The sequence below is a fragment of the Hoplias malabaricus genome, chromosome 16, assembly GCF_029633855.1.
Source record: "Hoplias malabaricus isolate fHopMal1 chromosome 16, fHopMal1.hap1, whole genome shotgun sequence".
Classification (NCBI taxonomy): Eukaryota; Metazoa; Chordata; class Actinopteri; order Characiformes; family Erythrinidae; genus Hoplias; species Hoplias malabaricus.
The window spans coordinates 29,346,275-29,370,713 of record NC_089815.1 but is presented as its reverse complement, the minus strand read 5'-3'; the positions used below and the strand labels follow the sequence as shown (position 1 = coordinate 29,370,713).

General features: G+C 48.4%; 2 protein-coding genes across 2 annotated transcripts; both read right to left on the bottom strand.

Moving 5' to 3' along the window:
• Positions 1-2,705: 2,705 nt before the first annotated feature.
• Positions 2,706-7,132, bottom strand: LOC136672185 (TSC22 domain family protein 3-like). The gene is made up of 3 exons (XM_066648147.1): positions 6,832-7,132; positions 3,976-4,027; positions 2,706-3,869 (listed from the first exon to the last, which is right to left on the bottom strand). Exons 1-3 carry the CDS (start codon positions 6,900-6,902, stop codon positions 3,531-3,533), a joined length of 462 nt encoding a protein of 153 aa, XP_066504244.1. The 5' UTR covers positions 6,903-7,132; the 3' UTR covers positions 2,706-3,530.
• Positions 7,133-12,496: 5,364 nt separating this feature from the next.
• On the bottom strand, positions 12,497-23,813 carry rnf13 (ring finger protein 13). Its single transcript, XM_066647647.1, has 10 exons — positions 23,672-23,813; positions 22,588-22,691; positions 22,420-22,500; positions 20,960-21,088; positions 20,752-20,839; positions 20,476-20,566; positions 18,640-18,745; positions 18,462-18,555; positions 16,791-16,871; positions 12,497-13,933 (listed from the first exon to the last, which is right to left on the bottom strand). Exons 2-10 carry the CDS (start codon positions 22,675-22,677, stop codon positions 13,569-13,571), a joined length of 1,125 nt encoding a protein of 374 aa, XP_066503744.1. The 5' UTR covers positions 22,678-22,691; positions 23,672-23,813; the 3' UTR covers positions 12,497-13,568.
• Between the last annotated feature and the right edge of the window lie 626 nt (positions 23,814-24,439).

Genomic DNA, 24,439 nt, shown 5'->3' with positions numbered 1-24,439 from the left:
GACAGTCACCCGGAGGAAACCCACGCAGACACAGGGAGAACACACCACACTCCTCGCAGACAGTCACCCGGAGGAAACCCACGCAGACACAGGGAGAACACACCACACTCCTCGCAGACAGTCACCCGGAGGAAACCCACGCAGACACAGGGAGAACACACCACACTCCTCGCAGACAGTCACCCGGAGGAAACCCACGCAGACACAGGGAGAACACACCACACTCCTCGCAGACCGTCACCCGGAGGAAACCCACGCAGACACAGGGAGAGCACAGCACACTCCTCGCAGACAGTCACCCGGAGGAAACCCACGCAGACACAGGGAGAACACACCACACTCCTCGCAGACAGTCACCCGGAGGAAACCCACGCAGACACAGGGAGAACACACCACACTCCTCGCAGACAGTCACCGGGAGGAAACCCACGCAGACACAGGGAGAACACACCACACTCCTCGCAGACAGTCACCCGGAGGAAACCCACACAGACACAGGGAGAACACACCACACTCCTCACAGACAGTCACGCGGAGGAAACCCACGCAGACAGAGGGAGAGCACACCACACTCCTCGCAGACAGTCACCCGGAGGAAACCCACGCAAACACAGGGAGAGCACACCACACTCCTCGCAGACAGTCACCCGGTGGAAACCCACGCAGACACAGGGAGAACACACCACACTCCTCGCAGACAGTCACCCAGAGGAAACCCAGGCAGACACAGGGAGAACACACCACACTCCTCGCAGACAGTCACCCGGAGGAAACCCACGCAGACACAGGGAGAACACACCACACTCCTCGCAGACAGTCACCCGGAGGAAACCCACGCAGACACAGGGAGAACACACCACACTCCTCGCAGACAGTCACCCGGAGGAAACCCACGCAGACACAGGGAGAGCACAGCACACTCCTCACAGACAGTCACCCGGAGGAAACCGACGCAGACACAGGGAGAACACACCACACTCCTCACAGACAGTCACGCGGAGGAAACCCACGCAGACAGAGGGAGAGCACACCACACTCCTCGCAGACAGTCACCCGGAGGAAACCCACGCAGACACAGGGAGAGCACACCACACACCTCGCAGACAGTCACCCGGAGGAAACCCACGCAGACACAGGGAGAGCACACCACACTCCTCGCAGACAGTCACCCGGAGGAAACCCACGCAGACACAGGGAGAGCACACCACACTCCTCGCAGACAGTCACCCGGAGGAAACCCACGCAGACACAGGGAGAGCACACCACACTCCTCGCAGACAGTCGCCCGGAGGAAACCCACGCAGACACAGGGAGAGCACACCACACTCCTCGCAGACAGTCGCCCGGAGGAAACCCACGCAGACACAGGGAGAGCACACCACACTCCTCACAGACAGTCACCCGGAGGAAACCCACGCGGACACAGGGAGAACACACCACACTCCTCGCAGACAGTCACCCGGAGGAAACCCACGCAGACACAGGGAGAGCACACCACACTCCTCGCAGACAGTCGCCCGGAGGAAACCCACGCAGACACAGGGAGAGCACACCACACTCCTCGCAGACAGTCACCCGGAGGAAACCCACGCGGACACAGGGAGAACACACCACACTCCTCACAGACAGTCACCCGGAGGAAACCCACGCAGACACATGGAGAACACACCACACTCCTCACAGACAGTCACCCGGAGGAAACCCACGCAGACACAGGGAGAGCACACCACACTCCTCGCAGACAGTCACCCGGAGGATACCCACGCAGACACAGGGAGAACACACCACACACCTCACAGACAGTCACCCGGAGGAAACCCACGCAGACACAGGGAGAACTGTAGGGCTTTATAGGTTAATAACAGATTTTTGTAATTGATGTGGAATTTAAATTTTGTGTGCTTTTGTGTTTCCACTTGGGTCTCTATTGCTCCTATAAACACTCCAAGCAAAAAAAAAACATCCATCCGTTTTGTGTGAGTCAGTTGAAAGATATTGGCGTCATCATGTGCACACACACTCAGACCTGTTTCAGCGTGTCAGTGTGACGTATAGAAACTACAGGACTGTGTGTGTGTGTGTGTGTGTGCGTGAGTGTGTATGAGCATGTGTTCATGTGTGTGTGTATGTGTTCGTGTGTGTGTGCGTGTCTGTGTGTGTGTGTGTGTATGTGTGCGTGTTTGTGTGTATGTGTGTGTGTGTGCGTGTGTGTGTGTGTGTATGTATGCAAGTGTTTGTGTGTATGTGTGTGTGTGCGTGTGTGCGTGTGTATGTGTGCGAGTGTTTGTGTGTATGTGTGCGAGTGTTTGTGTGTATGTGTGTGTGCGTGTGTGTGTGAGTGTGTGAGAATTTCTTTTTTATTTTGTTTTCCTTTTTGTTTTATTACTGATTTGGGTGGTTTTGGTTCTTGTTCTGATTATTCTTCTCTCGTTGTCCAGGTCTTTGCTATTGTTCAGGTTTAAATGAGCTCCAAACCCACTCCACCACCACATGGCAGTGTCCGGTCCCGACCCACATCTGCAGTTTAGCTCCTCACAGTTGAACACACCCGATCCCAGAACCGTGTCTGAGGCGTGTAACACCTCTCTCAGTTTCATGAGGATTTCCTGAATCTGACTGAAGTCTAAAATCAACATTTTCTGATTAAAAACCACACACAATTTTTAATAAAACAATTTATTGTGTTTAAAAAAACATACATTGGTTTATTACTTTCTTCTAAAACAGAACCAAACATAACAATCTCTTTCTGTAAATGTTTCAATGTTTACATTTTCATGGAAACACTGCATCGTCATCAACAGAAAGTTTATTATTATTTTGTCTTTGTGTTTAATTTAAAGTGAAATTATGTAAATATGATTCAAACATTCCGAAGTGTGAAAGTGTTTTGGATCAGAAACAATAGACAGTGCAGCTCTTTAATCGATAAATTATTGTCGAGTTACAAAATTAGACAGCGTTTCTTCTTTGGTTTAAAGTTCAGTTTCCTCTTCTTCCTGAGAATCCCACTCACTTTCAGTGAAACGTTCGACTGAATCATGTTCAGGAAACTCGTTTTCTTTAATAAGTTACATCCATTCAGCGATAAACAACAAACCGGTGTCAGTTTAAACTCATACTACAGTTCCTCAACAAAAGAAATCAATCAGATTTTCAATATTTCACTACCTTTGTGTTTAATCAAAGTCGTCACTGTTTGTTCTAATGACAGCAGCCGGAGTAAAAACAGCATCTGACACTGATCAACATCGAACATGGATCTCTCTACCCACTGTCCTCCCCCAACTGACCATCAGCGCAGGGAGCAGAGAGGTCAGCAGAGGGCGCCACTGTACAGCGTGTCAAAGCCCAACACACCAACTCTGTCTCTGGTTCTTCTGGTTCTTCTGGTTCTCTGAAGCTGAAGAGCCATCAGCAGCAGAACGCTGAAGCGTTTTAAATCATCTTATTTACAGATGTTTATTTCTGTTCAGAACGAGGTGACGCTGGGGTGGATGAGGGACGCGTGGTGGTGGGAGCTTGGCACTTCAGCCCGAACCCACTGTGTCCACTCGGGCCTGTGAGTTTTGTGCCAGCTGTACCCACTTTACCCACTCTGCAGCCTGAACCCACTGCATCAGCTGTGCCCACTGTGCTTGCTCCGGGTTCTGGAGGGCGTTGTATGGACTCAGGGGGGTGCTCTGGACCCTGTGTGGACTCAGGGGGGCCTTGTTTTTCTGATGTTGAAGGTTAGATTTAGCGAGCAACTTTAGGAGAATATTTTCTCGTTGAAGCTCATAGTGCCTCTCCCAAAGTTCCTTAATCCGCTCCTTAAGAACCTCCACCTCCTCCCTCACCGCAAACAGCAGGTGGCCTTTTACCAGGTCCTGTAACACACACACACACACACACACACACACACATCAGGCTAAAGTCAGGAACCAGGAGGATATGGGTTAAAACCAACTCCTCTTAAACAGCTCAGACACTCACCATCGCCTGCTCGATCTTGTTGTCAATGGCCACAGCGCTGGGTCCATAAACACTGCAGGGAGAAGCAAGATGAGTTCAGTGAATTCAAAACCATTATAAACACAGCAGGGTTCAGCCTCAGCTCCAGGAACAGTTCTTAAACCAGTCCACTGTCCTAAAACAGTCCTAGACCAGTCCTGAAACAGTCCACTCTCCTAAACCAGTCCTGAACCAGTCCACTCTCCTAAACCAGTCCTAGACCAGTCCTGAAACAGTCCACTCTCCTAAACCAGTCCTGAACCAGTCCACTCTCCTAAACCAGTCCTAGACCAGTCCTGAAACAGTCCACTCTCCTAAACCAGTCCTGAACCAGTCCACTCTCCTAAACCAGTCCTAGACCAGTCCTGAAACAGTCCACTCTCCTAAAACAGTCCTAGACCAGTCCTGAAACAGTCCACTCTCCTAAACCAGTCCTAGACCAGTCCTGAAACAGTCCACTCTCCTAAACCAGTCCTGAACCAGTCCACTCTCCTAAACCAGTCCTAGACCAGTCCTGAAACAGTCCACTCTCCTAAACCAGTCCTAGACCAGTCCTGAAACAGTCCACTCTCCTAAACCAGTCCTGAACCAGTCCACTCTCCTAAACCAGTCCTAGACCAGTCCTGAAACAGTCCTGAAACAGTCCACTCTCCTAAACCAGTCCTAGACCAGTCCTGAAACAGTCCACTCTCCTAAACCAGTCCTAGACCAGTCCTGAAACAGTCCACTCTCCTAAAACAGTCCTAGACCAGTCCTGACACAGTCCACTCTCCTAAACTAGTCCTAGACCAGTCCTGAAACAGTCCACTGTCCTAAACCAGTCCTAGACCAGTCCTGAACCAGTCCTGACACAGTCCACTCTCCTAAACTAGTCCTAGACCAGTCCTGAAACAGTCCACTCTCCTAAACCAGTCCACTCTCCTAAACCAGTCCTAGACCAGTCCTGAACCAGTCCACTGTCCTAAACCAGTCCTAGACCAGTCCTGAACCAGTCCTGACACAGTCCACTCTCCTAAACTAGTCCTAGACCAGTCCCGAACCTGTCCACTCTCCTAAACCAGTCCTAGACCAGTCCTGAAACAGTCCACTCTCCTAAACCAGTCCTGAACCAGTCCACTCTCCTAAAACAGTCCTAGACCAGTCCTGAACCAGTCCACTGTCCTAAACCAGTCCTAGACCAGTCCTGAAACAGTCCTGACACAGTCCACTCTCCTAAACTAGTCCTAGACCAGTCCTGAAACAGTCCACTGTCCTAAACCAGTCCTAGACCAGTCCTGACACAGTCCACTCTCCTAAACTAGTCCTAGACCAGTCCTGAACCAGTCCACTCTCCTAAACCAGTCCTAGACCAGTCCTGAACCAGTCCACTCTCCTAAACCAGTCCTGAACCATTCCACTCTCCTGAACCAGTCCTAGACCAGTCCTGAACCAGTCCACTCTCCTAAAAAAGTCCTAGACCAGTCCTGAACCAGTCCACTCTCCTAAAAAAGTCCTAGACCAGTCCTGAACCAGTCCACTCTCCTAAAAAAAAGTCCTAGACCAGCCTTACACCAGTCTTGAACCAGTCCACTGTCCTAAACCAGTCTTAGACCAGCCCTAAACCAGTCCTAGACCAGTCCTGAACCAGTCCACTCTCCTAAACCAGTCTTGATCCAGTCCTGAACCAGTCCACTCTCCTAAAACAGTCCTAGGCCAGCCCTAAACCAGTCCACTCTCCTAAAACAGTCCTAGACCAGTCCACGGTTGGGCGGCACGGTGGCTTAGTGGTTAGCACGTTCGCCTCCCAGCGCTGGGATCTTGGGTTCAAGTCCCATCTGGGTGGAGTTTCCATGTTCTCCCAGTGTCTGCGTGGGTTTCCTCCGGGGACTCTGGTTTCCTCCCAAAAACATGGAGTGTAGGTGAATTGGCTTCTGTCTAATAACTGTCCTGGTGTGTGAGTGAATGAGTGTGAGCCCAGATATGGATTGGCGCTCTGTCCTGGGTGAAACCCTAGTGCCCGATGCAGTCCTCCAGGTGGACGGTCGTTCCTAGTCGAGAGTACGCTGTGCGCGTTTGGCTGCCGCTTCTCACCAGTGTGTGTGTGGATTGAATGTTCTGAGCGTTCTGAGCAGTGTGGATTGTAAAGTGTCCTTGGGTGTCTAGAAAGGCGCTATATAAGTGTAAAGATACATACATACTCTCCTAAAACAGTCCTGAACCAGTCCACTCTCCTAAAACAGTCCTGAACCAGTCCACTGTCCTAAACCAGTCCTAGACCAGTCCTGAACCAGTCCTAAACCAGTCCACTGTCCTAAACTGTTCTTCGTAGCTGGATACGTGACTTTCTGCAGGTCAGCCACAGCGTTCTATACACACTCGTATTCCGAATAAAAGGCTGCATTTCTTAACTGTGATTGGCTGTGGAGCGAGTCAGTCAAACACTCTGACCAATAAGAGCGCACGTGGAGGAAATTTTTGCGAATACAGGCGGAAAAAAAGCGGAGCACGTAAACCCCAGCGCTAACAACAAAAACACAGCCCCAGAACCCCGTCTCTGGAGAGTTCTGATGTGGTGCTGCTGATTTTCAACAGAAAAAAAAACTGAGTGTAACTTTAACTAAATAAATTGAAACAACTGTTCAAAACACCAGCACTTTTCACTCTGAGGCTGAGGCTATTTACTGAAACGTTCCGGTCCACATTAATATGCGCAGCATTTACATTTATCTTTTTAAGGTGGAACAGAAATGTCCAGCAGCTGAGTCAGAAGCTCAGTCCGGTTCTGTAGGTCCGGACCGAGGGGATGAAACGCCCTCTCGGAATAAAGTGACGAGTGAATGAAAGGAAAGGCGTTTTTACCTGGTGCTGGTGCTGGTGCTGGTGTTGGTGCTGGTGTTGAGGGGAGTCTCGCAGGTAAGAGCGCAGCGCATCGTGACGAACTTTAAATCCACAGAAAGTACACAGGGAACGTAAGGGTTCTGCAGCTTTTATACAGAAGAGAACGTCAGGAACAGCGCCATCTACAGACCACAATCAGAACAGACGCGGCACAGTTAAACCGGCCCCAGTCTAAATTTAGACCTCCATTGAAATCCCTCCATAGAAACTCTCACTGCGTCCCCGTGTCTCTTCATCATCCTCCTCCTCCTCATCATCATCTTCATCACCATCTTATCATCTTCACATCACTGTGGAAATAAACACATTCTTTACCTGATACCCCCCCACAACCAAAACAAAACAAACTAACACACACACACACACACACACACACACACACACATACAGACACACACACACACACTCAAACACACATACAGACACACGCACACACACATACAGAAACACACACACACACTCAAACACAGAAACACACAGACACGCACACACACACACACACACATACAGACACACACATACAGAAACACACACACACTCAAACACAGAAACACACAGGCACACACACACACACAGACACACACACACACACAAAGAAACGCACACAGAAACACACACAAACACACGCACACAGAAACACACACACACACACGCAGACACAGAAACACACACACACAGAAACACACATACACAGACACACACTCAGACACAGAAACACACACACACAGAAACACATACACAGACACACGCACACACACAGACTCACATACAGACACACACACACAGAAACACACACACACAGAAACACACACAGAAACACTCAGACACAGAAACACACACACACACACTCAGACACAGAAACACACACACACACACACAGAAACACCCATACACAGACACACGCACACACACAGACTCACACACTCAGACACAGAAACACACACACACACACACAGAAACACACATACACAGACACACGCACACACACAGACTCACATACAGACACACACACACAGACCCACACAGAAACACACATACACACACACAGATACACACACACACAAACACCCTGAATATTGTGTGTGTGTGTGTGTGTGTGTGTGTGTGTGTTTGTGTGTGTGTAGGTATTTGAGGTTGTGTTGAGACCTGCTCAGTGATCTAATTTCCAAAGAAAAAAATACATTCTGTAAAAATGAAGGTTTATTTCCGTGTGTGGAGAGGAGGGAAGGAGGTGTGTGTGTGTGTGTGTGTGTGTGTGTGTGTGTGTGTGTGAAATAAATGGGAAAACACTGAAGTAATTTCTCTAGTTCGGTCTAAAATCAGAGTCATGAGGCGGTGTTAGTGTAAACAATGTTACATAAGAGTGAGACTGAGGGTCAGTGAGGGTCAGTTGTGTGTGGTTTCTGTGGGTGGAGGTGGGGGGGGCAGTGTGGAGCTCTGAAATACGACATTATTTTATGAGTTTATATTTATTTTCATTGTGCAATGATCCCCAAAGAGAATGTATAAAGGAGGAGGAAACTCTGGTGAAACATAAATGAAAAACTCGTTTACTCTGTACTTTTCCATGGCGTCTGTTGTAATGTAATGTGCAATTATCTGTCACTGAACAACGAAATCTGTGGCAGCGAACACACACACACACACACACACACCTGCACTAGGGGCTGGGAACACACACCGAGAGCCACCCGGTTCTGGTTATGGAACACACCGCCATTCTCTGCTCCTGGGGCGCAGCTGTGGGTTCAGTGCCTTGCTCAAGGGCCTCTCAGCCGTGGATGTTCCCCCAGGGTTTGGGGATTGAACAACTCGGTACCGGCAACTTTCCGGTACCAAGCCCAGTCTCTAACCATCAGCCCAAGGCTGCCCATGTTTATAATGGGCCTCACAGTCCTCCAGTTAAAGCAGTCAATGGGTAAGGTCCAAATGGGAAGAACCCTCCGTTGACATGTGTGAGTTCCTGTCCTCTTCCAAAAGTTTCATAGTGCAGTTTCTGCAGTGCTGTGCCCGGAGTAGCAATGACATAGAGGCTCTTTTCATAGCGGGGTGTTCTACTTTTATGCGATTTTGCCCTTCAGCTGTAGCTTTAAGATCGAAGGCTGATCGAATTAAACCTTAAAACCGAGCAAAATGTTTCACCACAGTTTTTTTCCTAAAGCTTTTCTACAGTTAAATGAATCAGTAAAATAAGTATCAGAGAAATCTGTTCTGTTCCCAATAAAAAACACGAGTCCATCATCAGTTTCCTGAAAAAATCAAATGAGTTTTTATAGAAGTTTCCTGGAAAAAAGCAGCTGCAGAAATTTAGTTACGGAACAATACCCTGTTCCACTGAAGCTCTGTTAGAGTTTTTTTACAATCGCTAACAAGCATCTACCAAAACACCGTAACACAGCAACACAACTACATCCCGCAGCTCACCAGACAGTTCACTTTCTCCAAACCACAGTTTATTCATTAAATACCAGCTTTAAAAAATGAAACAACACTTTCCCTACGTTCACTAACTCTATCAGAACCCATTCTGTCAAAACACTAACAGCTGACGATGGCATTACAGTCACAGCTTTACTTTCCCTGTGTCAGTTTTAACAAAAACAAACAAAGTAGACTTTACGGCATCGACTGTAGTTTACAGTGTCTTTTTGCTCCAAACCATGGCATGTTTTACTTGAGTGTCACACGAGTGTATTTTTGGTAATATACTGTCCTCAAAAATAAATATGTTAATAAAAATAAAAGAATACAGTTCATCACTGAGCTGGTGCAGTACCTGTATTTTACTGTAGGGTCACGATATTGAAAAGATCAACAAAAAAATGGCATTTGGTCCCAAATATAAATGTGTAAAAATAAAATAAACACAAAATACACATTCAGTCACGCTCTCGTCCAGACGTTATTTACTTTTTTCTCTCACTGTTCGCTGCTGATGTCCCAGAAGTAGCTGTTTTACACTGTATTTAAGATTTTGAAAAATATGTTTTCATTTCTGTGGCGCTTTCTACAAGCATTTCAACATGAGACAAGAACGATCCATAAATTAAATGTTTGAGAAGTGTTTATGTTGTGATAGGATATGTTAGCATTTTTGAAACGTTTGTTGATGGCATTCATTCATTGTCTGTAACGCTTATCCAGTTCAGGGTCGGGGTGGGTCCAGAGCCTACCTGGAATCATTGGGAGCAAGGCGGGAATACACCCTGGAGGGGGCGCCAGTCCTTCACAGGGCAACACAGACACACTCACACATTCACACCTATGGACGTGTTTTTTGGACTGTGGGAGGAAACCCACGCAGACACAGGGAGAACACACCAACTCCTCACAGACAGTCACCCGGAGGAAACCCACGCAGACACAGAGAGAACACACCACACTCCTCACAGACAGTCACCCGGAGGAAACCCACACAGACACAGAGAGAACACACCACACTCCTCACAGACAGTCACCCGGAGGAAACCCACGCGGACACAGGGAGAACACACCACACTCCTCACAGACAGTCACCCGGAGGAAACCCACGCAGACACAGAGAGAACACACCACACTCCTCACAGACAGTCACCCGGAGGAAACCCACGCAGACACAGAGAGAACACACCACACTCCTCACAGACAGTCACCCGGAGCGGGAATCGAACCCACAATCTCCAGGTCCCTGGAGCTGTGTGACTGCGACACTACCTGCTGCACCACCGTGCCGCCCTGTTGATGGCATACTTTGTGAAAACAATATGAATTGTGTTAATGGTGTAGTTCACAGCGGACGGATGTTGTGCTAATTGTGTTTATAAATGATGTGTAGAGAAATTGTAAAAAAGAGTAAGACGAATATTCTATTTTAAAACATTACACACAAATCATTAAACATTAAAGACTCGAGGGTAAACTGTAGCTGAACTGAAGATGAAAGAGATTCTGTCAGCTCTGACACCCGCACTACACACACACACACACACTTTCTGGAGAACTGTTTTTGTATTATTTTCCAGAGAATTTCCTTGAGGAACAATTTTGACAAAATGCTAGTTTGAATGCCGAGGAAATATTGCATCATCATCAACTGCAGCTCTGAGTCGACAAGAACACGGAAGCTTTTCACTCGTTACAAACTCTCTGTTCTATCCTTCTCCTCCAATCACACGACAGCTTCCTCCTGGACACAGAGCTCAACATGCTCACAGGAGAACACCACTGCCTGGATAGCTCCCATCAGCTCAACACACTTGGAGGAGAAACTAACAATGCTTCTTTCAATGTATGGTACCTGCTCTAGCACCACACTCCCCAGTTCAGTGTCGTCTCAGAACCCAAACTCTAAAGAGAGCAGCGGGTTTTGGAAATCACAACAACGGCGGTGGTAACGTTAAACGTTGTTTACTTGTGTATTGGCGTGTTGTTGTTGTTTGGGACTGAACACAGCTCTGTCATCAGTTCAGACAGATCAGTATTTGAGTATCAGAGTTTGTTCCTTCCTTGTTTATATTCACTCACGTTCATCAGCTGTAACCAGCACTTATTACTTAATTAATTCATTGTCTGTAGCCCTTATCCAGTTCAGGGCGGAGGTGGGTCCGGAGCCTACCCAGAATCACAGGGCGCAAGGCAGGAACACACCCTGGAGGGGGCGCCAGTCCTTCACAGGGCAACACACACTCACACCTACGGACACTTTTGAGTCTCCAGTCCACTTACCAAAGACAGTCACCCAGAGGAAACCCACGCAGACACAGGGAGAACACACCACACTCCTCACAGTCACCCGGAGGAAACCCACGCAGACACAGGGAGAACACACCACACTCCTCACAGACAGTCACCCGGAGGAAACCCACGCAGACACAGAGAGAACACACCACACTCCTCACAGACAGTCACCCGGAGGAAACCCACACAGACACAGAGAGAACACACCACACTCCTCACAGACAGTCACCCGGAGGAAACCCACGCGGACACAGGGAGAACACACCACACTCCTCACAGACAGTCACCCGGAGGAAACCCACGCAGACACAGGGAGAACACACCACACTCCTCACAGACAGTCACCCGGAGGAAACCCACGCAGACACAGAGAGAACACACCACACTCCTCACAGACAGTCACCCGGAGGAAACCCACGCAGACACAGAGTGCAGTTGTCAGAAAACTGGGAAGAAATTTATTCAAATTAAATCCGTTTTATATTAATTTAATGAATATTGTATTTATTAATTACTTTTGTGTGTGACGTGTCAGTGATAGCTTCCTGCTGAGGGTCAGTTTGGGTTTGAGTTGTTGACAGTCACCGTTTGTTTTTTTAATATAAAACACTGTTGTGTAGTGGAGAGAGAACACGTCTCTTTTCATTTTATAGCAATTTATTAACTGCGTTTTAATTTCATAAAGAAACAGATCTGTCCCAAACTCCACCCCCTAGCGATGGGTTAAAGTTAACACTCAGCTCTAACCCAGCGCAGCTCCGTGGAGTTTTGTCTCAATGAAGGAATTTTCAGAAAACCGTTTGTAATTTGGGGACATTCGCAGGTTCTAAATTTGTTGCTGTTTTTTTTTCAGACAACTCTCAGAAATCGTCCTCAAACAGAAGCTTTTGAAACATCAGCTGTTTTCTCCAAAATCATTTTATTGTGAGATGATGCGAAACACAGAACAAAGAGACATCAGTGTAACATTCCTCCAGAGAACCGCTCTAGATACAGTACAGAGACGATACCAAAGTACATCCTAAAAAAGACGGAATATTCGTGAGCTTCAACAAAAATGGAATCTGAAACAGAATTAGTGTCAGGTGACGGTGAGTTTTACTTCCAGCCTCAGGCTTAAAGTGGATCAATGATAATAATAATAATAATAATAATAATAATAATACTACACTTTAAATACTTTTTATTTTCGTTGGAAAATAATTTAGGATTTTGGCTGAGTTCAGTTTCATTTCAACATTAAATATAAATTGGCAAAAAATAAAAAATAATCATCAAAAAAAAAATTAAAAGAATAATAGTTCTAGATAAAACGTGAGTCAAGGTTCTTAGACAGAACCCTCTTTGAGTTAATGTTTAAAATCACTCCACATTAAAGTGCAGTATTAAGTCTATAATGTTAAACCCAGCCCTAATTACAATACTGTCTTTTTAATCTCAGGATTATTATTAATTATTAATGTCAGAGTAATTCACATAATCTCTTAGTCTCTCACACACACACACACACACACACACACACACACACACACACACACACACACACAAACACAGAGTTGAGAGTCCAGTAAATGACGGCTTCCTGTGTCAGTTTCTTACAAACCCCACGATGTGTGTTAGTTTCAATGCTAATTAAGAAAGAATATTAATATTTGCTCTATAATTATATTCATCATTAATATTATGGTTCTGATATGAGCAGCTCAGAGTCTGAGGCATAATTATTTCACAAATTAATATTCTCGTCTATTGACTGAGTTAAAATAAACTTATTTGTGGGTGTGTGTGTGTTTGTGGGTGTGTGTGTGTGTGTGTGTGTGCATGCGAGTATTTTGTGTGTGCGCACATGTGCATGTGTGTATTTTCTTCATGTGTGTGTGTGTGTAAGTAAAAGATTGTTGTTAGTAATGAGTGATTCCTCCAGAAGTGTCGGGCGCCCCCGGTCCAGTCCGTGCCACGGCTTTTGGGCGTTCTCTAAGTCTTTAGACGTTCTCTTTAAGCCTCGGCTCCACCCCCTGGGGGCACTCCTGCTGGAGCTGGACCACCACTGTTTCCACGGTGACCTCCTCCTCGCTGTCACTGCTGTCGGAGCTGGGCTCGTCGTAGTTGGACGAATCGTCCTGTTCCCGTGGCGACAATGCAGTCGCCATGGCACCAAAGGAGTGAGCGCTGGTGGACGCTAGCGAGCGCAGCAGCGGAGTGTTCTCCGAAACGTCCTCGTTCTCCTCGTGTTCTGTGCCGCTGTCGGATTCAGAGTCGCCCTCAGACGGAACCACCTTCTGTTTACAAACTGGACACGTCTTCTTTGTCTTTGTCAACCATGGGTCCACACACTTACAGTGATATGCTAGAGACAGAGAGACAGAGAGATAGGAGCCGATTGATAAATACATTATTCAAAATAAATCTAAAATATTTGCATGTTTTATTGACTTTAAAAAGAATTTGATTCCATTTGGCACCAAGGGTTATTTTACAAACAGAGTGCGGTGCAGGGGGTAAAAACATGACCTCATTAAATCAATGTACACAGGAAACAAGACAAGAGCCGATCTCTCAGGAGCGCGGCGCGAGACAGAACTGATCTCTCAGGAGCGTGGAGCAAGACAGAGCCGATCTCTCAGGAGCGCGGCGCGAGACAGAGCCGTTCTCTCAGGAGCACAGAGCGAAACAGTCGTTCTCTCAGGAGCGCGGCGCGAGACAGAGCCGTTCTCTCAGGAGCGCGGCGCGAGACAGAGCCGTTCTCTCAGGAGCGCAGCGCGAGACAGAGCCGTTCTCTTAGGAGCGTGGAGCGAGACAGAGCCGATCTCTCAGGAGCGCGACGCAAGACAGAGCCGTTCTCTCAGGAGCGCGACGCGAGACAGAGCCAATCTCTCAGGAGCGTGGAGCAAGACAGAGCCGTTCTGTTAGGAGCGCGGAGCGAGACAAAGGTGTTCTTTCAGGAGCGCGGAGCAAGACAGAGCCGATCTCTCAGGAGCGCGGAGCAAGACAGAACCGTTCTCTCAGGAGCGCGGGCCGAGACAGAACTGATCTCTCAGGAGCGTGGAGCAAGACAGAGCCGATCTCTCAGGAGCGCGGAGCAAGACAGAGCCGTTCTCTCAGGAGCGCGGCCGAGACAGAGCCGTTCTCTCAGGAGTGCGGCCGAGACAGAGCCGTTCTCTCAGGAGCGCGACGCAAGACAGAGCCGTTCTCTCAGGAGCGCGACGCAAGACAGAGCCGTTCTCTCAGGAGCGCGACACGAGACAGAGCCAATCTCTCAGGAGCGCGACGCAAGACAGAGCCAATCTCTCAGGAGCGCGGCGCGAGACGGAGCCAATCTCTCAGGAGCGTGGAGCAAGACAGAGCCGATCTCTCAGGAGCGCGGAGCAAGACAGAGCCGTTCTCTCAGGAGCGCGGTCGAGACAGAGCCGTTCTCTCAGGAGCGCGGAGCAAGACAGAGCCGTTCTCTCAGGAGCGCGGCGCGAGACAGAACCGTTCTCTCAGGAGCGCGGAGCGAGACGAAGCCGATCTATCAGGAGCGCGGAGCAAGACAGAGCCGTTCTCTCAGGAGCGCGGCGCGAGACAGAGCCGTTCTCTCAGGAGCGTGGAGCGAGACGAAGCCGATCTCTCAGGAGCGCGGAGCGAGACGAAGCCGATCTCTCAGGAGCACGGCGCGAGACGAAGCCGATCTCTCAGGAGCGCGGCGCGAAACAGAGCCGATCTCTTCAGGAGCGCGGAGCGAGACGAAGCCGATCTATCAGGAGCGCGGAGCAACACAGAGCCGTTCTCTCAGGAGCGCGGCGCGAGACAGAACCGTTCTCTCAGGAGCGTGGAGCGAGACGAAGCCGATCTATCAGGAGCGCGGAGCAAGACAGAGCCGTTCTCTCAGGAGCGCGGCGTGAGACAGAACCGTTCTCTCAGGAGCGCGGAGCGAGACGAAGCCGATCTCTCAGGAGCGCGGAGCGAGACGAAGCCGATCTCTCAGGAGCACGGCGCGAGACGAAGCCGATCTCTCAGGAGCGCGGCGCGAGACGAAGCCGATCTCTTCAGGAGCACGGCGCGAAACAGCCGTTCTCTCAGAAGCGGCGCGAGACAGAGCCGTTCTCTCAGGATTGCGACACGAGACAGAGCCGTTCTCTCAGGAGCGCGGAGCGAGACAGAGCCGTTCTCTCAGGAGCGCGGAGCGAGACAGAGCCGTTCTCTCAGGAGCGCGGAGCGAGACAGAGCCGTTCTCTCAGGAGTGCGGAGCGAGACGGAGCCGATCTCTCAGGAGTGCGGAGCGAGACGGAGCCGTTCTCTCAGGAGCGCGGAGCGAGAAAGAGCCGTTCTCTCAGGAGCGCGGAGCGAGAAAGAGCCGTTCTCTCAGGAGCACGCCGCGAGACAGAGACGATCTCTCAGGAGCGTGGAGCGAGACAGAGCTGCTGCCTAAGCCCAACGTTATTGAATATTTATATTAATGAACTGGCTATGATTCTGAAGCGTTCGGCAGCGCCCGGTCTCACTCTGCACGACTCGGAGATTAAATTCCTTCTCTACGCAGACGAACCCACAGAGCAGGGTCTACAGCAGAACCTGGACTGCTGGAGCAGTGCTCTCAGAACTGTCAGACAGTCAACCTTAAAAAGACAAACACAGTGATATTTCAGAAGAGATCCAGATCTCAGGGAAACACACACATGAATGAACTGAGAGAAAAAGCACACAGAGCTTTCTACGCCATAAAACAACACATTCCTGTAGAAATTCCCAATAGAATTTGGCTAAAAATATTTCAATCTGTGATTGAGCCCATCGCCCTTTTACAGCAGTGACGTGTGGGGTCCACTCACTGATCAGGAGTTCAGCAAATGGAACAAACACCCGACCGAGACCCTGCAGAGTTCTGTACATTTATTCTAAAGGTGCACAGGGGCACCACGAACAGTGCATTCAGAGCAGAGTCAGACCAATATCCACTCATTCTAACAACACACACCTTACACACACCATCACCCCCCAACACACAACAATTGAATTTGAGAGAGAGAGAGAGAGAGAGAGAGAGAGAGAGAGATACATAGAGAGAGAGAGAGAGATACAGAGAGACAGAGAGAGATACAGAGAGAGAGAGGCAGAAAGAAAGAGAGGCAGAAAGAAAGAAAGAAAGAAAGAATGGCTTTGATACATACACACACATGCACACAGACACACTTTTGTTTTGAGGGGTGTGTAAATGCTGAACTGACCGTGAGAACAGGGCAGAACTCGCAGCTTTTCTCCTTCTTCATATTCATCCAAACAAATCGCACAAACGTCATAAACATCACCTGCACAAAACCAAAACCAGCTTTAATCTCTCTCCTCATTCTCTCTCTCTCCTCGTTCTCTCTGTGAAGAACTTTATTTTGTGTTAATTTTCATATGTATGCGATAGGAAATAGAACTTCTGGAATTCTAGTGATTCTTCTGTCTGTTTGTGTGTATAGTTTGTGAGTGTACAGTGTGTGTTTATGTATAGTGTGTGTGTGTGTGTGTGTGTGTGTGTGTGTAGGCGTGTGTGTGTGTGTATAGTGTGTCTGTACAGTGTGTGTGTGTGTCTGTGAATGTTGGAGCTGTGGGACCTTATAAGGAGAAGATCAGATTCAATGACTGATTAAAAAACAAACAAAAAAAAAACAACAGAGCAGGAGCTGGTTTGGAGGTGGGAGCATAGGGAGGAGTTGGGGAGCGTGGGGAGGAGTTGGGGAGCGTAAGGAGGGGTTGGGGAGCAGTTGGGGAGGAGTTGGGGAGTGTAGGGCGGAGTTGGGGAGTGTAAAGAGGAGTTGGGGAGCGTAGGGAGGAGTTGGGGAGCAGTTGGGGAGCATAGGGAGGAGTTGGGGAGCGTGGGGAGGAGTTGGGGAGCGTGGGGAGGAGTTGGGGAGCGTAAGGAGGGGTTGGGGAGCGTAAGGAGGGGTTGGGGAGCAGTTGGGGAGGAGTTGGGGAGTGTAGGGCGGAGTTGGGGAGTGTAAAGAGGAGTTGGGGAGCATAGGGAGGAGTTGGGGAGGGTATGGAGGAATTGGGGAGCGTAGGGAGGAGTTGGGGAGGGTAAGGAGGAATTGGGGAGCGTAGGGAGGAGTTGGGGAAAGTAAGGAAGAGTTGGGGAGTGTAGGGAGGAGTTGGGGAGCAGTTGGGGAGCGTAAGGAAGAGTTGGAGAGCGTGGGGAAGAGTTGGAGAGCGTGGGGAGGAGTTGGGGAGCATGGGGAGGAGTTGGGGAGCGTGGGAAGGAGTTGGGGAGCGTAAAAAAGAGTTGGGGAGCGTAGGGAGCCACTGGGGAGCATGAGGAGGTGTTGGGAGCATAAGGAGCAGTTGGGGAGTGTAGGGAAGAGTTGGGGCGCGTGGGGAGGAGTTGGGGAGCGTGGGGAGGAGTTGGGGAGCGTAAAGAAGAGTTGGGGAGCGTAGGGAGCCACTGGGGAGCATGAGGAGGAGTTGGGAGCATGGGGAGGAGTTGGGGAGCGTAAGGAAGAGTTGGGGAGCGTAGGGAGCCACTGGGGAGCATGAGGAGGAGTTGGGAGCATGGGGAGGAGTTGGGGAGCGTAAGGAATAGTTGGGGAGCGTAAGGAAGAGTTGGGGAGCGTAAGGAAGAGTTGGGGAGCGTAGGGAGCCACTGGGGAGCATGAGGAGGAGTTGGGAGCGTAAGGAGCAGTTGGGGAGCGTAGGGAGGAGTTTTGAAGGTTTGTTTAGTTTTATTTGCACTAATAAACGACTTTGTCTGGCACTGTTTTCACCGCTGCTATGGAAACAGTCACAGTGCAATGCATTCTGGGCAATTTCTGCTTCTAAAGTGGACATCAGTTTGGATCCTCTCCTCGCTGAATTTGACACAGTTCAGTTCATTTCGACAGAAACAGATCGGCTCTGAACACGGCAGAACATTTTACCTTTTTTAAATTTATGGACAGGAAGTTTCTTCAGCTGATCTTTTCTCAGTCGACTCCTCCTCGCTCTGTGACGGTCCTGAACAAACTTCGTGACCTAACCACACACACACACACACACTGCAATGATTGTGGAGAACTAATGCAGGTGTGTTCTTGAGTAAATTCCCACTGAACTCACCATGAAGACCACGATGAGAATGAGGCAGATTCCAACGATGATGAGGAACGGGATCAGATAATATTCCAGGGGAAGACTGAAATCTGGCATCACCACCACATGACCTCTACACAAAAGAGCACATCGAGCCAGGGGTGTTTACACAAAGAACAATTTATCCACTAAACATTTCCCTCAGCTGTTCCTACTGGACATGTTTACCTTAAGGCTTAAGTTATCAGGCTAAACCGAGAATCAGTTCGACAGGTGACTCTGAGCTCACTGATCTCTGAACTGATCTAACTCGGACACAGCTGCTTTATATTCGAACGACTGCAGCTGGATCTCTAACATAACTTTAGCCTTGCAGTGTCTATTTAGCCTCATTATGCTAATGTTATCAGCCTCAAAAACTGACAAATTTAAGGTGGAAATAAATGTTTGAATAAGAAAATTGAGAAATGTCTGCCCCCTAAAATAATATTAAAGGTGGAAAGGAAAGGTAAGGAAGGTATTTCCAGCCTCGACTAGTGACACATAACCCTAGAAGTGCCGGAAGCTTGTGATTTGACTCCAAACTCGTTTCTCATTTGGATACAGTTGGAGAAACCGTGGCTGTTTCTCAGTGTTTTTGTTGGAGTTAGAGAACCTTAGTTAAGTTTCAATACTAAGAACACTTCGGGTAGATCTTTGGCTGGTGACTCACCAACAACAACGACCTGAAAATCCCATCACTGTTTTGTTTTAATGTTGATACTTTTTTGAACCATAATTTACTCTAAATATAAATCAAATATTCTATTAGTTTGAGATTCTGGATTTCTCATTTTTATGGCTACAATTAAAACAGGAGTTGGAGCTCTCACTCGCACAGCCGCTCATTCAGTAACTTGCTCAGTCACTCGCTCACTCAGTAACTCAGTAACTCACTCATTCAGCCACTCACTCACTCGTTCAGCCACTCACTCACTCACCTGCTCATTCAGTCACTCGCTTAGCCGCTCACTCACTCACTCAGTCACTCGTTCAGCCGCTCATTCAGTCACTTGCTCAGTCACTCAGTAACTCGCTCACTCAGTAACTCGCTCGTTCAGCCACTCGCTCACTCACTCGTTCAGCCACTCACTCGCTCGCTCAGCCGCTCACTCACTCGCTCGTTCAGCCGCTCACTCACTCGCTCGTTCAGCCGCTCACTCACTCGCTCGTTCAGCCGTTCACTCACTCGCTCGTTCAGCCGTTCACTCACTCGCTTGTTCAGCCGCTCACTCACTCGCTCGTTCAGCCGCTCACTCACTCGCTCGTTCAGCCGCTCACTCACTCGCTCGTTCAGCCGCTCACTCACTCGCTCGTTCAGCCGCTCACTCACTCACTCATTCAGCCGCTCACTCACTCACTCATTCAGCCGCTCACTCACTCACTCATTCAGTCACTTGCTCAGTCACTCACTCACTCACTCAGTCAGTCGGTAACTCACTCACTCACTCACTCACTCAGTCAGTCACTTGCTCAGTCACTCAGTCACTCAGTAACTTGCTCACTCAGTCACTCGCTCAGTCAATCAGTAACTCACTCACTCACTCAGTCAGTCACTCACTCAGTCAGTCACTCGTTTAATCACTCACTTAATCACTCGCTCAGCCGCTCATTCAGCAACCCACTCAACCCCTCATTCACTCGCTCGCTCAGTCACTCACTCAGCCACTCGTTCAGCTTTTCATTCAGTCACTCGTTCAGCCGCTAACTCACTCACTCAGCCACTCACTCAGCCGCCCGTTCAGTTGTGGCTTAAAGGCCTTAGACCCCAGATGGTTAAAGCTGAATTAAAGCGGAGCTGAGAGTAAAGGACTAAGGACCTACCCTTTGTCAAAGGTGTAATCCTCCTTCAGAGCGTTGGCCGCTTCTTCTCCAATAAAAACTGAGGGAATGTCTATCTGCTTCACAATGTCCACTGCAACACAACATCAGTGCACTTAACCCCCAAGCTACACACACACACACACACACCTCTCTCCTGTAAAACTGAATTCTAACTGCAAGAAACATTGTGTCTGTGCACATTCCTGTAAGAGTTTTTGTGCAGTTTTGTGTGTCTGTGTGTTTGAATGTGTGTGTGTGTGTGTTTGTCAAACGTACAGTCATTGGAGCCCATACTGATCAAGTCGTCTGAGTTGACATTGTGAATGATTGCTGCTTTAAAACCTGCACTCTGAGCATGAAGAACCTGCAAAACACACACAGCACATGTAGAATTAAACACACACACAGATTTCCACAATCACAGACACACCAACACACAGCTACATTCACACAAACAAACACACACACACACACCTGAGCATACCTTGATATCAAAGTTGCAGTCAAACCGTTTGATGAGGACGATGAAGGTGCTGGAATTTTCCCGCTCTCTGTTTGGTGCATGATCTATGGGTTCACACGCATTCTCAGGACGAGCTCCAACCAGAAAACCCTGAATAAACCAACAGCCAATCAGATTGCATGCTACAGACAAGTTTAAATTTACACAGAAATATCGTACCAACAGTTCATTATTACACTCCAGTCACTGCATCACTGTGAAAACAAACATATGATAAACATATGAACAAATCTGGATTCATGAGAAAAGTGAAACGATACATTAGTTTTCAAGGTTCCTGGAGCTAAGCAGGAAAAGTTCTGTTCAGCACAGTTCTGGAGGTGGAGCGGGTTTAGACCTCAGAATCTCACATAATCCTGAGCTACATAAACCTGGCCCAGAATCCTGAGTCTGGTACAGATCTGGCAGAACAGGGTTTTTAATAAAAGTGAGGCTATTAATATCATGTAGGGGTGTGGCTATCAGGGTCATGTAGGGGTGTGTCTAACAGGGTCATGTAGGGGTGTGGCTAACAGGGTCATGTAGGGGTGTGACTAACAGGGTCATGTAGGGGTGTGGCTATCAGGGTCATGTAAGGGTGTGGCTATCAGGGTCATGTAAGGGTGTGGCTCTCTGGGTCATGTAGGGTGTGGCTATCAATATCATGTAGGGGTGTGGCTATCAAGGTCATGTAGGGGTGTGGCTATCAGGGTCATGTAGAGTGTGGCTATCAATATCATGTAGGGTGTGGCTATCAATATCATGTAGGGGTGTGGCTATCAGGGTCATGTAGGGTGTAGCTATCAATATCATGTAGGGGTGTGGCTATCAGGGTCATGTAGGGGTGTGGCTCTCAGGGTCATGTAGGGGTGTGGCTATCAGGGTCATGTAGGGGTGTGGCTATCAGGGTCATGTAGGGTGTGGCTATCAGGGTCATGTAGGGGTGTGGCTCTCAGGGTCATGTAGGGTGTGGCTATCAGGGTCATGTAGGGGTGTGGCTATCAGGGTCATGTAGGGTGTGGCTATCAGGGTCATGTAGGGTGTGGCTATCAATATCATGTAGGGTGTGGCTATCAGGGTCATGTAGGGGTGTGGCTATCAATATCATGTAGGGGTGTGGCTCTCAGGGTCATGTAGGGGTGTGGCTCTCAGGGTCATGTAGGGGTGTGGCTATCAATATCATGTAGGGGTGTGGCTATCAATATCATGTAGAGGGGTGGCTATCAATATCATGTAGGGGTGTGGCTATCAATATCATGTAGAGGTGTGGCTATCAGGGTCATGTAGGGGTGTGGCTCTCAGGGTCATGTAGGGGTGTGGCTCTCAGGGTCATGTAGGGGTGTGGCTCTCAGGGTCATGTAGGGGTGTGGCTCTCAGGGTCATGTAGGGGTGTGGCTACCAGGATCCTGACATTAAGATCAGAATTTAAGATTAACCCTCACCTTTAACCCCTCGCTGGGCAAACGGTAACCAAACCTTGCCGGCAGGTCGTTAAAACTCTCTGTTTTATTATCAGCTGAAATCTGAAACAGATTTTAACAAACAACAGTCACCAAACTCTGTGTGTGTGTGTGTGTGTGTGTGTGTGTGTATTTGCAAGAATGACTCACAGCAGTGATGTCACTGTAGGCGGGGCACAGAATGGTGGAGAGGGTGTAAATCTGTGACAAGACGAACACTCGAACGCAGAACATCTTCATAATAAGAAACAAACCTGCAACAGAATAAAAGCAAACCTCCCGTCATTATTTCAGAACATTAGACGGAACTTGGGAGGAGGCGGAGCTGGGCTGAAACTGACGTGTCAGTGGATTTCGGCCAATGAGAGACAGAGCTTCTGACCAGTGAAAACACTTAATTTGCTGTGAAGTGCCCTATAAAAGAGAGGGTGGTGAATAAAGACGGTGAGTGATTTGGGACACTAACATATTCCTTCAGCGCGGTACAACAGTTGACTGCATCACACACATTTAGCCCTTACCTTAACACTATCAGCTACTGACCGTGTGTTACACAAAAACACATAGCACCAATGATCTGCTTTAAAAATGACCTGTTAACGTTTTAAACTCAACCCTTCGTTACAAACATGAAAATAAAACCAGTGTCTGACTCCAGTGTCGATCTGAACTTAAGAAACTTAAAGGACAGGTTTATTTTAAAAACTTTAAATAAAGCCAAGTAAAAACCAATCATTATTTATTGATTACCCAGTTATAAAGATATTCTTATTCCTTAAAACTCAAAGTTTAACCCAAACTTAATCAGAGCTTAAAAGCCTGCTCTAATACATTCTCTGATTAAACTCTACAGTAAATAAACAGCACAATCTCAGAAAAGGGTTCACAACCTCAGTACAATCCTCTGTTTACAAACAACTAATCAACAACAAACAAGAGGCGTCAATCAGAGAGGTTTATTAATAAAAAGTGTTAGAAATGAATGAAGTGTTGGTTATTAATGAGGTGTCTGTGATTAGAGGCATCAGTAACCGGTTATGGGTTTTTTGTTAATAAAGGTTTGTGGTTAAAGGCATCAGTTATTGATCAGATGTTTGTTAATAATCAGAGACCTTTGTGATTAAAGAAGGTTTTTGTTGTGGTCGTTAGCATTCTGCGCTTAATGTTTGCTAACAACGGAAAACTGAGCAGCGAATTTCTCCCTAAATATTTTAAAACAAATCAATACACGTACCTTTACATCCGTGACGTCACTAAAGTTTATATTAAAACATATCGACTGTTAAAATTATTCCCTCAACCGAACATTTCAGTCGCTCTGCTTCTGAGCAGCGGCAGCAGCAGCAAGAACAGGCCTTCTGTGGAAACAACACCTCCCTCACTACACTCCCGCACTCGCCCTAGGTCTGCACACTCGCCCTAGGTTTGCACACTCGCCCTAGAACTGCACACTCGCCCTAGGTCTGCACACTCGCCCAAGGTCTGCACACTCGCCCTAGGTTTGCACACTCGCCCTAGGTTTGCACACTCGCCCTAGGTCTGCACATTCGCCCTAGATCTGCACACTCGCCCTAGGTCTGCACATTCGCCCTAGGTCTGCACACTCGCCCTAGGTCTGCACACTCGCACTAGGTCTGCATACTCGCCCTAGGTCTGCACATTCGCCCTAGATCTGCACACTCGCCCTAGGTCTGCACATTCGCCCTAGATCTGCACACTCGCCCTAGGTCTGCACATTCGCCCTAGATCTGCACACTCGCCCTAGGTCTGCACACTCGCACTAGGTCTGCATACTCGCCCTAGGTCTGCACATTCGCCCTAGATCTGCACACTCGCCCTAGATCTGCACACTCGCCCTAGATCTGCACACTCGTCCTAGGTCTGCACACTCGCCCTAGATCTGTACACTCGCCCTAGATCTGCACACTCGTCCTAGGTCTGCACACTCGTCCTAGGTCTGCACACTCGCCCTAGGTCTGTACATTCGCCCTAGGTCTGTACA